This window comes from Neoarius graeffei, chromosome 23 (assembly GCF_027579695.1).
Source record: "Neoarius graeffei isolate fNeoGra1 chromosome 23, fNeoGra1.pri, whole genome shotgun sequence".
Lineage (NCBI taxonomy): Eukaryota > Metazoa > Chordata > Actinopteri > Siluriformes > Ariidae > Neoarius > Neoarius graeffei.
In genome coordinates this window covers 30,366,705-30,384,340 of record NC_083591.1, presented here as the reverse complement: position 1 = coordinate 30,384,340, position 17,636 = coordinate 30,366,705, and the positions used below count along the sequence as shown (strand labels likewise).

The 17,636-nt window shown below is 41.3% G+C and overlaps 1 protein-coding gene across 6 annotated transcripts in view; it reads left to right on the top strand.

Annotated features, from left to right (window-relative positions):
- yeats2 (YEATS domain containing 2) overlaps positions 1–17,105 on the top strand; it is a 217,076-nt gene extending 199,971 nt beyond the window's left edge. For all 6 annotated transcript variants that reach the window (XM_060906054.1, XM_060906053.1, XM_060906055.1 and 3 more), the window contains 3 exons: positions 1,598–1,671; positions 14,359–14,436; positions 14,892–17,105. In XM_060906054.1, coding sequence (XP_060762037.1) covers positions 1,598–1,671; positions 14,359–14,436; positions 14,892–14,934 — 195 coding nt within the window. In that variant the 3' untranslated portion in view covers positions 14,935–17,105. The remainder of the gene's footprint in view (positions 1–1,597; positions 1,672–14,358; positions 14,437–14,891) is intronic.
- Positions 17,106–17,636: the final 531 nt, after the last annotated feature.

Genomic DNA, 17,636 nt, shown 5'->3' with positions numbered 1-17,636 from the left:
TGAGACTGAGATGGTATGGGCACATCCTGAGAAGAGATGCAGAGCATGTGGGAAGGAGAATGTTGAAGATGGAGCTGCCAGGAACACGAAAACGAGGAGATGTGGTGAGAGAGGACATGAAAGTGGCAGGTGTGGTAGAGAAGGATGCGGAAGACAGGGAGCAATGGAGACGAAAGATCCGCTGTGGCGACCCCTAATCGGGAGCAGCCAGAAGATGATGTACATGTTTGTGTGGTATGTAATTCATTTAAATAATATACTAAGTAACTTTAAAAACGCACAATGGAATTCAACACATCACTTTAGATCCATGCATATATTTGAAATTTATGATATTGTATGTAATGCACATACATCTTGAAACATCGATAAAGGACATTTATTGTCAAACTCAAGAATTAATTCACAATAAAAAAATTCAAAGTGACAGTTGGTCCATGTTCGGACCGTCATGCTGGAGATTCTGGGTCTGTGTCGTCCAGTGGTCTCAGCAGCAGTGACTGAGGGTGTCAGGAATCTGTCACGGAGGTGAGCTAGCCTGATGTGCTGATCCTGAACTGGCGTCGTGACTCGAGGCTGGCCAGGGCGTGGACGATCCCTGGTGCTCCCTGTCTGTCTGTAACGCTGACTCAAACGGGAAATGGTCGAATGATGAACACCGAAGTGCCGGGCGACCTCTGTCTGTGTACTTCCGGCACGCAACATCCCGATGGCCTGTTCACGTTGATTTTGGCTTAGGCGTGGCATCTTCAATAATGACAATTTTCCCATCATTTCCCCCGGGTATTTATAGGCAAGATTGTGTGTGTACAGTGTATGCAAAATTTGTTTGAAAATTAAAGCCTGTCCATGTCATTGACTACCCGAGTCATATTGTACGTTATTGAGTACAACTCCCTTAAATTCTGATTTGAGCACAGATTTGGAACTTATTTGGGCGGAACGAAGTTATTTTTCCATTGTGATATATTTCTTTTCTTCTCGAGATAAACTCAGCACGAATTCAGCAAGTTTTATCAATGTGCGTTTTTAAAGTTACTTAGTGTATTTTTAAGTCTTGGAAATTTTTTTTCATTGTGTCTGGATTAAAAAATGTGATTTTAAAATATTTGTTTGTTTTGACTTTAGCTCGCTATGTTTGTTATAGTAATAACACAGACGTGCTTACACTGTGGCTGGCCAAAGTTAGTTATTTGGCAAATTCCTGCGAATTATGTTTTTATTTATGAGCAAAGTTCTGAATATATTCAGCACAGACAGCACTGGCAGACGTGAAGTTGATGGTGCACGTAGTGTCTGGTGCAGTTGTAGTGTCGCCACATGAGCTTTGACCCTGACTTGCTTTCATGCTTGTCTTCCTGAATTTACTGTGCTGTATTTGCACGTTATGATATACACGTCATAGCGATGCTGCTGCAGACAACTGACAAGAATCTGTCTGGGGGGGGAACCCCAGACGAGGTACACAGTTTGCAAATTCTCTCTGGAGGAAAAACTCTAAATCTGGAGAAGCTGCTGAATAATGAACAGTATTTGACCTTCACTGAGGCAGCCTGTGCTGTATGGCATTTGTATAAAACCATTTGTTTGTTTCTAGGCTACACAACAGTTTGCCAGCGAGATACTGAGAGAATCACTAGCAAACGCCTATGGGAAGTCACCTCAAAACAGGTACGTGCACCCTTGCAAGCCTCTTGTGTATATGTCAGTCAGCATGTGCATATATATATAATATGTGTATATATATATATGTGTATATATATATATATATATATATAATTTTTTTTTTGTGTGTATATATAGTGTATCTCAAAAAATTAGAATATTGTGAAAAAGTTCAATATTTTCCATCAGTTATTTAAGAAAGTGAAAATGTTATATATTATAGACTCATTACACATAAACTAAAATGTTTCAAGCATTTTTCTATTTTAATTTTAATCAGTATGGCATACAGTACAAAAACATTAAAAAAAAACCCATCTCAAAATATTAGAATATTTCATTTCGAGTTTGAGTAAAACAGTATGAACACAGTGTATCTCTCGGTCTAGTTCAGTACACACAACCACAATCATGGGGAAGACTGCTGACTTGACTGTTGTCCAGAAGATGATCACTGATGCCCTCCACAAGGAGGGTAAGCCACAAAAGGTCATTGCTGAAAAGGGTGGCTGGAAAAGGTGCACAAGCAACAGGGATGGCCACAGTCTTGAGAGGATTGTCAAGAAAAGTTGATTCAAGAACTTGGGAGAGCTTCACAAGGAGTGGACTGAGGCTGGTGTCAGTGTATCAAGACCCATCACGAACAGACATCTTCAAGAAAGGGGATACAACTTTCGCATTCCTAATATTAAGCTACTCCTGAGCCAGAGACAATGTCAGAAGTGTCTTATCTGGGCTAAGGAGAGAAAGAAATGGACTGTTGCTCAGTGGTCCAAAGTCCTCTTTTCAGATGAAAGTACAATTTGCATTTAGTTTGGAAATCACGGTTCTAGAGTCTGGAGGAAGAGTGGAGAGGCACAGAATCCAAGGTGTTTGAAGCCCAGTGTGAAGTTTCCACAGTCTGTGATGATTTGGGGTGCCATGTCATCTGCTGATGTTGGTCCACTGTATTTTATCAAGTCCAAAGTCAACACAGCCACCTACCAGGAGATTTTAGAGCACTTCATGCTTCCATCTGCTGATGAACTTTTTGGACATGCTGATTTCCTTTTCCAGCAGGACTTAGCACCTACCCACAGTGCCAAAACTACTACCAAATGGTTTGCTGACCATGATATGACTGTGTTTGATTGGCCAGCCAACTTGCCTGACCTGAACCCCATAGAGAATCTATGGGGTATTGTTAAGAGGAAGATGAGAAACACCCGACCCAAAAATACAGATACGCTGAAGGCCACTATCAAAGTAACCTGGGCTTCAATAACACCTCAGCAGTGCCACAGACTGATCACCTCCATGCCACACCGCACTGATACAGTAATTCATGGTAAAGGAGCCCCAACCAAGTATTGAGTGTATAAATGAATATACTTTTCAGAAGTTGGACATTTCTGTATTGTAAATCCTTTTTTTTGATTGATCTTAGGGAATATTCTAATAATTTGAGATACTGGATTTCTGATTTTCATGAGCTATAAGCCATAATCATCAAAATGAAAACAAAAAAGGCTTTAAATATTTCACTTTACATGTAATGAATATAGAATATATGAAAGTTTACCTTTTTGAATTACATTATGAAAAAAAAGGAACTTTTTCATGGTATTCTAATTTTTTGAGATGCACTTGTGTGTGTGTGTGTGTGTGTGTGTGTGTGTGTGTGTGTGTGTGTGTGTGTGTGTGTGTGTTATTTACCAGCTGGGAGGTCCGTATTATGAAATACCATGACCGAGGTCTTGAAAGTACTGACCGAGACCCTCTGGGCCGAGATCAGTATTCAAGGCAGAGGTCACGGTATTTCACAAAACGGACCGACCTTAAGCTGGTAAATAATATTTAATTTTCTCTTTACCAAATTCTAACAGAAAACGAGAGTGCCCGAAAGGGCAAACCGAGCCATGCCGCCATTTTGAATCCTCATTCACGGCTGTAATGCAAATGGCTTCCTCCTCGGTATACAAGTGCACTTCCATGGCAGGAAAAAAAACCCCTACATTTTGCCGCCTATGTAGTCCCCTATTTATACAAAATTGATTCATTCAGGATTCAGCCATGTTTTTGCTCGGTGTTTGCAACAGTTAGAGGTTTTAGCTTTCTCCTGAAATGTTTTCTTTTATTTCTTCTTCCTCAGGGTAGTAAAACTCACTTTCGCTGTGAAGACTGTCGTTATCGCTATCCATGCTGTAAAATTAATGCTATTATGCTGAGAAATGCTGGCAAAAATTTATAAGATTTTTGATAAAAATCTTATAAATAAATCTTATAAATGTTGGCAAAAATTGCCACCATGTTTGTTGTTGTGAACGAGCGAGTCACCAGAGATCCATAACTGGGGTCCGTACTGTAGGATACGGACCTGCTCGCCAGCCAATCAGAGCGCAGGATTTGATGGAAACTGGGCTGCGAGAAAAGTAAAATTGTTTATGCATCAGTCCATCATGAGTTTCTTACGCAACTTTCCAAACTGTTTTATTCCTGTGTCTAATGGTCCATGAACATGGCACAAGCTCTTGAACTGTTGAGGTTCATAAAAATTTCAGTGGATGGTCAACAGTGAACACATGCTTCCCAAAACTGTTGCTACAAAGTTGAAAGCACACAGTTGTATAGGATGTCTTTGTATGCTGTCGCATTCAGAGTTCCTTTTACTGGCACTAAGGGGCCCCAAACATGTTCCAAGATGACGGTGCCCCTGAGCACAAAGTGATCAACATGAATTCATGGTTTGTCAATATTGGAGTGGAAGAACTCGAGTCGCCTATCCAGAGCCCTGACCTCGACCCCACTGAATGCCTTTAATATGAATCGGAATGCTGGCTACGCCCCAGGCTTGCTCACTCAACATCGGTACCTGACCTTGCTAATACTCTTGTAGTCGAATGGGCAAATCCCCACAACCAGGAAGACTGGAGGTTGTTATAACAGCAAAGGGAGACTACATCTGGATTGGGATATTCATAAAGCACATGTACAGTCCCCTCTGAAAGCATTGGATTAGCAAGGCCAGTTCTTTTGTTACTGTACACCGAAGACATTTGGGTTTGAGGTCAAAAGATGAATGAGATGAGGGAGCAGAATACCTGATGTTTACATGTAGATGTCTTAAATATGTAACCTGGCTGTTTTGAACCTACGCAAGTGATCAAAAATATAAGAAGAAGAAAAGAAGAAGAAGAAACCTTTATTCGTCACATGCACACTTCAAGCACAGTGAAATTCATCCTCTGCATTTAACCCATCTGAAGCAGTGAACACACGTACACACCCAGAGCAGTGGGCAGCCATGCTGGAGCAGTCAGGGGTCAGGTACCTCGCTCAAGGGCACCTCAGCCCAAGGCCGCCTCACGTCAACCTAACTGCGTGTCTTTGGACTGTGGGGGAAATCGGAGCACCCAGAGGAAACCAACGCAGACACGGGGAGAACATGCAAACTCCACACAGAAAGGCCCTCACAGGCCACTGGGTTCGAACCCGGAACCTTCTTGCTGTGAGGCGACCGTGCTAACCACTACACCACTGTGCTGCCCTACCCGTATGTGCTGCTTGTTGCCCAGATGCACCCTGTTTAATTAAACAGTTAACAGCTCCGAATGTCTGCTCTTGCTTTGTGCCCTTGGTTTTGCCTGTGAAGACTGAATTTGTTGTTGAAAAGGATAAACCAACACGAAGACCAGAGAGCTGTCTATCGGAGAAAAAGCAAGGCATTTTGAAAAGCTGAGAAAAGAGGAAAAGGTGCAATGGCTTGGATCAATTTTCCCAAGCATTGGGCAGAGCCAAGTCGGCCTAGTGCATAGGTGGCCAACCCGCGGCTCGCGAGCCGCATGCGGCTCTTTGCCTGGTGTCATGCGGCTCTCACCTTCACGTCCAAGTTGGTGTTCGTTTGTGGTTTTATGTGCGTTTTCGCTTCACTGCAGTTAATTACGGTTATTTTATCAAAGGTGCTTCGCTTGGTTTCATTACGGTATTTTCACATCATGACAAATGCGCAGGTGCGTTTGGGCGCGCAAGCCTGAGTAGTGGGTGAGTGCTCATTCAGTTTTGATGCCTTGAGTGAGAGTAGAGTATACTGTAAGTGTAAATAGTCATGAGAACACAGAACACATTGAATGAGAAGGTGTGTCCAAACTTTTGGCATGTAGTGTATATACATTATGTATTTGTTCATTTGTTTTCCAGTTATCAATTTGTGTGTGTGCGTGTGTGTTCTTCTTTCAAAAATTTGAGCATTGTATTATATTTTATCTATATTTGCACTTGCACTGATCACTGTTCCCAGTGCCTATGGAGCTTGTACTGTTTGAGGAAATTAAATTAGCACTTTGTAATTTCCATTTTCCGACTGACTGTATTTATTTGAATACTTATTTATTTGAATGCAGGTCTTGTGCAGGTCATGCAATTGAGAATTCACGCTGAATCAAAATGGCTTTTGCATTTTCGATGTTAAACAGGTAACTCCAAAATGCACTAGAATACAGGAAATTGCATCTAAGAAATCCAAAATTTTTCGGGGGAGGCCCCCCGGAACCCCCCCAATGGGGGGAATCCCCACATGTAAACAATGTCTGCCTTTGTGCCCCACCTACAATTTTCTTCACCAGTCGCCACTGTTGAAAATGACTGGCCTGTGGTCTTGGTACTGCAGTAAATGTATCATCATGTTGGTGTGGGGCATTGGTTAAGTTGGAGTGTGACATCAGTGTGGCTGTGTGTGTGTGTCCGCACGCGCAGAAGGAAGGGTAATATTTGTGTGCCCATGTTCATGTGCCAATGTGGCTCTTTGCCGTAACACAGTAAGAATTGTGGCTCTTGGGCTCCGACTGGTTGGCCACCCCTGGCCTAGTGGTTAGCGTGTCCGCCTCTCGATCGAGAGATCGCGAGTTCTACTCACGGTCGGGTCATACCAAAGACCATCATAAAAATGGTGCCTACTGCCATCTGGCAAGGCACGCTGCAATACAGATGCGAGTAGGGAGTCAAACTCTCGTGGTAACCAGAGGACCACTAGCTATGTAATATAGGCGAGAGGCCGAGGGCTACGAAACGGAGATCGGCACCGCCAAACGCGCCATGAATGGTGCGGGAAGGACTTTGGGCATAGCCAGTACAACACTTTGGAATGTCCTAAAAAAAAGAAAAGCATCACCGATTGTTCGTATCAAACAGGTCAATATTTGATGAGGAGAGGTGTGAAATAAAACTCAAACGACCACCACCTCCTCCACAGGGCAGGGGTGAAGATACGACAGTCCACTGTTTTGAAGAAGACTTTGGGACCAGGAGTATCGAAGCCATACAACAAGATGCAAACCCACTCATCGGCAGTAAAAATCAGAAGGCCAGATTGGAATTTGCAAAGAAATACAGAGATGGTTTTCCAGAGAAATCATCCAGTGACCTACACTGGAGCGAACCGAGAGCTGCTTTGTTATTCAGGAACCGGGTGTAAGGATGGGGCTGAGTACTTAGTCAATATTTTCTGTCTGATCGCAATCTCAGGAGGGTAGCGTTCTCACAAAACACATTCGCACAGATCTATATCTCTACCGGAATTGCTCCCACTCTCACGCATGCACGGATCATCTCTCTCTCACACAGCCAGACTGCAAAGTCCCATTCATCACCGTTTTATACCTCTTAAATCATTACCACACTGCTTCTGGAAATTCATTTCATCTCATCACAGATCATTGATCATAAATTGTAGCCACCTCATGATTCAGTCAACGACTTCATTTCAGCTTGCTTACAGGTTATTATAAATGCATTTTGTTGCATTTGAATCGTTTTTACACATATATATATATATATATATATATATATATATATATATATATAAGACAATGAACTGATTTAAACAAAACTTACTTTGAAAATAATTGATTCAAATACCGTAGCTTCACTACTTTTGATGATGCTCCTGCCCAGCACTGCATAATGCACATAAATACATGATTATCTGCATACGTGTTAATACATAAGCTACGCAAAAAACATGTTTTTAAAAAAATGTAAGCAGGTTTGACTTCATGGCGCGAATTTTTTCCTTATTTATTTGAAGTGAGGAGACATTCATTCATTTATTCATTCAAGACCACGAGTTGTAACACAGACTACCAACTTTTTAGCCAAAATGACGAGATGATGTTTTAATGATAAAGGTTGATCAATATGACCATAAATTTGTGATACAGCTAGAAAACTCGATGAAGTAGGATGACATAATACGCTCTGGTTAATAAGCATGGTTCACCCAAGACATAGTGATTTCAAGATTTTATTTGTGGGGCGGCACGGTGGTGTAGTGGTTAGCGCTGTCGCCTCACAGCAAGAAGGTCCGGGTTCGAGCCCCGTGGCCGGCGAGGGCTTTCTGTGCGGAGTTTGCATGTTCTCCCCGTGTCCGCATGGGTGTCCTCCGGGTGCTCCGGTTTCCCCCACAATCCAAAGACATGCAGGTTAGGTTAATTGGTGGCTCTAAATTGACCGTAGGTGTGAATGTGAGTGTGAATGGTTGTCTGTGTCTCTGTGTCAGCCCTGTGATGACCTGGCGACTTGTCCAGGGTGTACCCCGCCTTTCGCCCGTAGTCAGCTGGGATAGGCTCCAGCTTGCCTGCGACCCTGTAGAACAGGATAAAGCGGCTAGAGATAATGAGATGAGAAATTTATAAATCAGTATGGAGATGAAAGAAGTGACACCAAATATTATACATAGCAGGAAAAAAAAAACTAACAACCAAATAACGGTGTAAAGCTACTAATACTGAAGGTAAAATAATATAATTTGCAATAAATATAGGATGTGCAGGGTGATGAATAGGCAGAACAAGAGTGCAGGAAGTGTGTTATGTAGGTTGAGTGTCTATAGTACATACGGCCTGGGGAAAGAAACTCCCCAATCTCTCCATCTTGTCCATGATGGAGCAGAGATGCTTACCAGAGGGCAGCTACTGGAACAGTTTGTTTAGGGTGGTGAATGTCCATTAAGCTGCGGTTTGCTCTGGATCTGCACCGCCTGGTGTGGATGTTCTGGAGGCAGGTTGGTGGTGTCATGGTGATGCGTTTAGCGCACTGGATCACTCTGTGACGCACTTTCCTGTCCTGAGAGCTGCAGTTGTCATACCAGGCAGTAATGCTTCCAAAGAGCACAGACTCTGTTGCAGCGGTGTAAAAGGTTTTCTGCAGCGTTGTGAAGAGCTTGAATTTCCTCGGCTGTCTGAGCTGATGCAAGCCCTGCCTAGCTGCCTTCACCAGGTGGGAGATATGCGTAGTCCAAGTCAGGTCCCCAGAGATGTGAACTCCAAGGTACCTGTACAGTGGTGCTTGAAAGTTTGTGAACCCTTTTAGAATTTTCTACAGCCCCAATTCCAAAAATGTTGGGACACCGTGTAAACCATAAATAAAAACAGAATGTGAAGATATGCAAATCATGGAAACCCTATATTTCATTGAAAATAGTACAAAGACGACATATCAAATGTTGAAACTAAGAAATGTTATTGTTTTTTGAAAAATATATGTTCATTTTGAATTTGATGTCAGCAGCACGTTTCAGAAAAGTTGGGACGGGGCAACAAAAGACTGTAAAAGTTGTGTAATGCTAAAAATAATAATAATAATAATAATAATTAATTGGTTAATTGGCAACAGGTCAGTAACATGACTGTGTATAAAAAGAGCATCCCAGAGAGGTGAAGTATCTCAGAAGTAAAGATGGGGAGGGGTTCACCGCTCTGTGAAAGACTGCGTGGGCAAACAATGCAACAATTTAAGAATAACATTCCTCAATGTAAAATTGCAAAGAATTTGGGGCTCACATCATCTATGGTACATAATATCATTAAAAGATTCAGAGAATCTGGAGAAATCTCTGTATGCAAGAGACAAGGCTGAAAACTGACAGTGGATGCCTGTGATCTTCAGGCCCTCAGGAGACACTGCATTAAAAGCAGATATGTGTCTGTAGTGGAAATCACTGTATGGCTCAGGAACACTTCAGAAAACCACCTTCTGGAAAAAACAGTTCATTATTGCATCCACAAATGCAAGTTAAAACTAGATATAAACAATATCCAGAAATACCACCACCTTCTCTGGGCCTGAGCTCTTTTATGATGGACTGAGGCGAAGTGGAAAACTGTCCCGAGGTCTGACGAATCAAAAATAGAAATTCTTTTGAGAAATCATGGACCCCACGTCCTCCAGGCTAAAGAGGAGAGGGACCATCCAGCTTGTTATAGGTGCACAGTTCAAAAGCCAGCATCTGTGATGGTATGAGGGTGCATTAGTGCACATGACATGGGTAGCTTGTACATCTGGGAGGCATCATTAATGCTGAATGATGTATACACGTTTCAGAACAATATGCTGCCATCCAGACAAGATCTTTTTCAGGGAAGGCCTTTCTTCTTTCAGCAAGGCAATGCCAAATCACTTTCTGCACATATTAAAACTGCATGGCTCTATAGTAAAAGAGTCCAGATGCTAAACTGGCCTGCCTGCAGTCCAGATCTGTCTCCCATTTAAAACATTTGGCGCATTATGAAGCGCAAAATATGACAAAGGAGACCCCGAACTGTTGAGCAACTGAAATTGTATATCAGGCAAGAATGGGACAACATTTCTCTTTCAAAACTACAGTAGTTGGTCTCCTCAGTTCCCAAACGTTTACAGAGTGTTAAAAGTAGAGGTGATGCAAGACAGTGGTAAACATGACCCTGTCCCAACTTTTTTAAAATGCGTTGCTGATATCAAATTCAAAATGAGCATATATTTTTCACAAAACAGTAAAATTTATCATTTTCAACATTTGATATGTTGTCTTTGTACTACTGTCAATGAAATATAGGGTTTTCAAGATTTACAAATTATCGCATTCTGTTTTGTATTTATGTTTTACACAGCATCCCAACTTTTTTGGAATTGGGGTTGTATATTTCTGCATAACGTCGCTGTCAGTTCAAAACCTGCTATGTGACAATTTAGGTCAATTCTCAAGGATGATTTTTTTTTTTGCAATTCACGCTAATATAATGCTGCAATTAGCTATTTTGATGGATATTTAACTGACCAAGCTAATAATAGAACAACTTTTACTGGCTTCTCAGCTTATTTCAGAGTTTTATTCAGTTTTTACGTCTCCTGTAAAAAAGGAAAAATGTCACATAGCAGGTTTTGACCTGACAGCGACGATAAATATGACCTAAAACATCAGATTTTCACACAAGTCCTAAAAGTAGATAAAGAGGAACCCAGTTAAACAAATGGGACACAAATATCATACTTGGTCATTTATTTATTGAGGAAAATGATCCAATATTACATATCTGTGAGTGGCAAAAGTATGTGAACCTGAAGGATTATCAGTTAATTTGAAGGTCAAATTAGAGTCAGGTGTTTTTCAATCAATGGGCTGACAATCAGGTGTGAGTGGGCACCCTGTTTTATTTAAAGAACAGGAATCTATCAAAATATGAGCTTCACAACACATGTTTGTGGAAGTGTATCATGGCACGAACAAAGGAGATTTCTGAGGACCTCAGAAAAAGCGTTGTTGATGCTCATCAGACTGGAAAAGGTTACAAAACCGTCTCTCAAGAGTTTGGACTCCACCAATCCACAGTCAGATTGTGTACAAATGGAGGAAATTCAAGACCACTGTTACCCTCCCCAGGAGTGGTCGACCAACAAAGATCACTCCAAGAGCGAGGGGTGTAATAGTTGGCGAGGTCACAAAGGACCCCAGGGTAACTTCTAAGCAACTGAAGGCCTCTCTCACATTGGCTAATGTTCATGAGTCTACCATCAGGAGAACACTGAGCAACAATGGTGTGCATGGCAGGGTTGCAAGGAGAAAGCCACTGCTCTCCAAAAAGAATGTTGCTGCTCATCTGCAGTTTGCTAAAGATCACGTGAACAAACCAGAAGGCTAGTGGAAAAATGCTTTGTGGACGGATGAGACCAAAATAGAACTTTTTTGGTTTAAATGAGAAGCGTTATGTTTGGAAAAAGGAAAATGCTGCATTCCACCATAAGAACCTTATCCCATCTGTGAAACATGGTGGTGGTAGTATCATGGTTTGGGCCTGTTTTGCTGCATCTGGGCCAGGATGGCTTGCCATCATTGATGGAACAATGAATTCTGAATTATACCAGCGAATTCTAAAGGAAAATGTCAGGACATCTGTCCATGAACTGAATCTCAAGAGAAGGTGGGTCATGCAGCAAGATAACGACCCTAAGCACACCAGTCGTTCTACCAAAGAATGGTTAAAGAAGAATAAAGTTAATGTTGTGGAATGGCCAAGTCAAAGTCTTGACCTTAATCCAATGGAAATGTTGTGGAAGGACCTGAAGCGAGCAGTTCATGTGAGGAAACCCACCAACATCCCAGAGCTGAAGCTGTTCTGTACGGAGGAATGGGCTAAAATTCCTCCAAGCCGGTGTGCAGGACTGATCGACAGTTACCGGAAACGTTTAGTTGCAGTTATTGCTGCACAAGGGGGTCACACCAGATACTGTAAGCAAAGGTTCACATACTTTTGCCACTCACAGATATGTAACATTGGATCATTTTCCTCAATAAATAAATGACCGAGTATAATATTTTTGTCTCATTTGTTTAACTGGGTTCTCTTTATCTACTTTTAGGACTTGTGTGAAAATCTGATGGTGTTTTGGGTCATATTTATGCAGAAATATAGAAAATTCTAAAGGGTTCACAAACTTTCAAGCACCACTGTAGCTGCTCACCCTACTCTGCTGGGGTCCTGTAGATTCTGAGTGGTGTGGAATGGATCCTCTGCTTCTCCCTCTTGAAGTCTACCACCAGTTCCTTTGTCTTGGAGACGTTCAAGTCCAAATTGTTCTCCTTGCACCATGCTGACAGTACAGTACAAGGAGAGCAATTTAGTTTTTCCACCATTTCTCACCTTGGCCACAAATGAATGATGATTAACCAAATTGTTTTAAGTTATGTTAAGGTTTGCATGCCAAAAAAGAAACAAGTGTGTCGGTCTCTCAATGAACCATGGCAGTCTCTCAGTAAAGATACTCGGTAAAACTTGGCAGGTAATTTCCTTATAAAACTACACAAATTGTACCTGAGACTACTTGAATATTGACTTTTAGTTTACTCTGTTCACTACTGTTTGTTTCTCTCTGTAGTATTTTTAACGTAGAAATGTTTATTATTCATTCTTTTAGAAGGCATCTTTTTTTGCATGTGCCTAAGAATTTAGCACAGTACTATTTTCTCTGCTGTGACATTCTCCACCCTTTTCCAATGTTGACGAATAACTTTTCAGTCTAAATGAGTGATGCAGTGCACGCCACAGCATGTTTCATAATATCGGCCAACTGTTTTTCTTATTCAATTTATTGATTTTTGTCAACTAGTTGTTAGTGTGCTGCTATTTGTAATTAAGCCGAATGAAGAATTCTGTCGTACTATTAGGTGATTAGAATCCGGTAAAGAAATTTGTTTAAATAAACATTTATTTAGATATTTTTAACACAATCTCTCTACCTAATTAGTAGGGAAATAAATATTTTTGGATTTTAAAAGGGAACTGAAGTCATTTTTAAACTTGCTTTATTTCTTAATTAGCGTGTTATTCAATTACGTTTTTGGTTTTATTAACCTTATATCGTGACCTGTACTGGCATATTATATTACGCTTATCGGCCTTTGCGGTTTTTAGCCGTGTTGAATGTAGTTCGTTTGGTCCACAGCAGGCGTCGCTTATCCGCCCGATCTTCGCAAGACTTCAAACGTGTAGTGTCCGCGCCACCATTTTGAAAACTGTTTACACAGCAACCAGATTGCCATATCATTCCAATGTAGATTAATTTCGAGATTTGCCAGCTTCATAAGTGACGGAGTGTCGGTCCTGCGCGCTGTGGCGCGTGCACCTGAATTTGAGCTCAATTAAGGAACTGTGTGTTTGCCTATTTATGGACTATGCTGATGCATTTGCATCGTGAAGTATTACGATACGCATTACCGAGCCTTTCTACCCGTTGTCTTGATTTCCTGTTTCTCGTTCTTGTCCTCACTTAGCCTTTGATGTACTGTTTGCACCTCGACCGACCCTTTCACCTGTATTCTCGTTTTTGATCTAGCCTGCTATTTTGGATTGTTTGCCTGTGTATGTATCGTCTCACTGTATATATATTCTGCACTTTATTAAACTGTATACTTCTGCACATACATCCGCCTCCCTCGCGTACGTGCCATGGAGATTATTCCATACGACTTCGAACCAACTGAGAAGAGTTGGAAGGACGAGTCCGTCGCGCTGGGATTTACGTTGTTACTGTCGCACAGTTAAAACGTGCCGGATCAGCCGGCTGGTGGGTTTTCAAAATACGTCGTGGCTCAGTCAACTAAGGCGCCATACCATAAATCCGGGGACCCGGGTTCGATTCCGACCCAAGGTCATTTCCCGATCCCTCCCCGTCTCTCTCCAGCTCATTTCCTGTCTCTACACTGTCCTATCCAATAAAGGTGAAAAAAACCCTAAAAAAAAATCTATAAAAAATAAAACGCCGATGCAGACCGTTGAATTTTAAAAGTCCACTTATTTTGTGATTTTTCATAACATGTACCCAATGGACTTGAATCTTTTTTTTTTTTTCTGGTCTTTTTCTCACCAGCTTCCTTCTCTTTTTGTCCTTTTTTTTTTTTTGCCTCAGAGTTCCTAGAGAAATCTCAAGCATGAATATACACCAGGCTGTCAGCTCGATACCCAGCTGTGATTTCCTCACGAACAGGTACAACTACCTAACGTCTTGTGCGTTTTCATAGCTTCCTGTGGAATGTGATGAACGTGTTCATTTTGTGGCTTTTAAATATTAATCGTGAAAATAGTGAAGAAATCTGGTTTATTGTCTGTCAGCGGCTTGTTAATGCTCTAGTGTTTTATTAACAGCAGTCAGCGTACATGTTGCAGGTGATTTTTTTTTTTTTTTAAATCGGGTGGATTTACCTCGGCGATTCAAGATTTACTTTGGTGAATTAGGATTTCGGGTGAGGGTTGGGTAATCTAGTGGAACGTTTGATTCCTTTATTGCTGCTGAATCCTCCGTGGTGAGTAATATTTCAAAAATCACCTGTAACATGTACTTGGTGCAGCACACCATTTTGCTTTATTTAGTCTGTTTATTCTAACAAATGCAGGACTTGTTTAAAGATAAATCCGTGCTTTTTCTGTCTGTCTGTTTGGTAGGTACATGGGCTTCCTGCTGAAGGATGGTGGCCATGCAGACTGAAAGTGGAATTGGGCTGCCACGATAAACTCGCATACAGACGCAGAGATTACCGGCATGCCTTCTGTCACCTTTCAGCAATGAACAAGTGCGAAACGTACAGAGGCCGGCCATTCCGATACAGACGTCACATTAACAGAAGAGGTACAAACCGAAGACGCGTTTGGATGGCGCGAACATGTCGCAACGATTGAACATCGGAATAACAGTTAACACATGGACGTCGCCGTCGAGTTTAACAAGATCGTACGTTTAGTGTCTGGACCTGTTAAACCCATCTTTCTCTGTTTTTCGTACTTTGCTTGGCCTCCGTCATTCTGAGAGCATCACAGTCAGACCTGAATTGCATTTGGTAACACTGTCACAGCTCTGTACGTGTTGGTTTCTCTGCTTGTTGGGCTGTTAGAGCTACACAAGCACCTGTATACAAGGAGGGGATGAAAAAGCAGAGGGGGGCGGACTCCATATACACTCCATAGGCCTGCTGTGCATGCCTGTTCGTTATTCTTAACGCCTTCATTTCACGGTTTTCCTATACAGACTGTTTTAGTGCATTTCTGAGTAGCAATACTAGTGATACAAAATGGTTATGAACGTGATATCGCTGATACTTCTCTATTCACTGGTCTTAATTAGGTTATTGTAGATTACGGTCATCGTAGGAGGCCCAGCAGTTAACCAGAAAACTCCAGTAATCACATGGTATGTTGTGTGTGTGTGTGTGTGTCTACCATTCACTGTTTCTTTTTGGAGCACTCCGAAAACGGCCGACATGAGAATGCTGCTCGGGTGTGCTTTTTGTGTATTTGTCGTGGTCTATAAAGTCTTCTCCATCTTCAGACATTGCAGGGTGTGCGGTTGTGAGTTGTTAAATACACAGCGAAGAGAAAATTCCAGTGTTGTGAAAATGTATTCTATGGCATTTTGTTATGAAGTCGGACTGTCCTCGATGTAGACTTACAGAAGGTTTAATATTCAGGTGGTTTTGTGTTGCTGTATACACGAGCCTTTCTCACACTTGGTCCTAGTGTATCTGCATTGTATGGTTTTGTGTGCCCAAAGACACCTTATCGAACTTGTTAGTTACTACGCCGTGTTTAAGCTGAATCGGTGACCCGGAAGCTGGAACAAAGCTCAATTATGCAGCAATTTTGTCTTCGAGCACCAGAATGGCAGGAGCGTTTCTGGGTCCAGATGGCTCATTCATGCAGAAGGTGTTGCTGAATTTTGGAAGAGTGCAGCGTCTGTAAGAAGAATTTAAGCCAAAAGTGGTTTATACAATTAATGTGACAATTAATGGACTCCAAATTACCTGGTGATTTTTTTTTTTTCCTCCTTTTGGCTTTCATTCCATTTTCAAGTCAAAGCAGTTAGTCATCATTAGGGTTGTCTGTTGAACAGCCGAGTGCAAATTTGAAGAGAAAATGAAGAAAAATCCAAGAATGAAGTGAAAAACTGAATTTGATCTCGGTGCAGAACTTTGCAGGTCTTTCTAAATATGATAAAAATATATATATATATATATATTTTATAAGACTCTCTGTACCCACCCCTTTTAGAACTACCTCCAATCTCTCGTATCCTCGAACAGGCTTTTGGATCGTCTTGGTTGTAATATTTACCCCACCGCTGTCTTTCTATTCTATCTTTGCTGCTTTGATTGGCCAATCTTTGCTCATTCTTCTTGACACATTTGTTACAAACTCTGCCACTGCCTTCTTTAGATCAGGTGTGTACACAGTGAGGATCATGGCAAAATGTAGACTTGATGCCTTTGGTTCTTTTTCAGGTTTTCTGTCGAGTTGTTGTCTTGTTGCAGGATACACATTTCACGTTTTAATTTTTTTTTTTTTTTTAACTTTTTGCACTCGCCTATATGATTTTCTACATTGTGGTCAATGTAGAAGTAACGAACCAGCAATGCAGTGTGTTTGTGTATTTGTAAAAGTAAGTGTATGTCTAATTATTTGAGCGTGTGGGTGCCGAGGTTAGTTTGCTCTGTGACGGTTGTATATTTTTGTGTATGCACGTGCCCTGCACACGACAAACTTAAGTCATTACCTGTTTAACCCATCTTAATGTATTGTAGACATACAGGACCAATTATATTTTGCCTTGAATGTAACTAAAATAATGACTATTCTTGTATTAAAATGGTAGATATGCCACTAAAAGTTTTTTGTTTGTTTTTTTTTTTCCTTGCACTGTCTACAATGTGTGCTCCGTGCCTCTCTCCTTATAGTCTCGCTTCAGCTCCTTTTGTGAGGGATGGAGCCGTCTCATCAGATTTTCTCACTCTGATCAAAGAGAGAGAGAATGATAGAGGGATCAAACATGGTTGCATGAGTACAGGAGGTTTACTTACCAGTTTCTCCATCAAAACCACTTCATGTCAGTATTTGCAGGTTTGGAGTCAATTCTTCGTTGATGTTTACTGACCGCTTATCAGAGGTGGAAAGTAATGAATTACATTACTCACGTTACTGTACTTGAGTAGCTTTTTTGTGTACTTATACTTTTTCAAGTAATTTTTAAAGAGTGTACTTTTACTTAAGTATGTTTTCTTTTAAGTAGTGTACTTCGGTACATTTTACATCACAACCGTTACTGAGTAAAAAAATAAATAAATAATTTTTAAAAAGGATAAAACGGAGAAGGGGAAATGCGTTCTGGAAATGAATCACGGGAAGGACAGTTGTCACGCG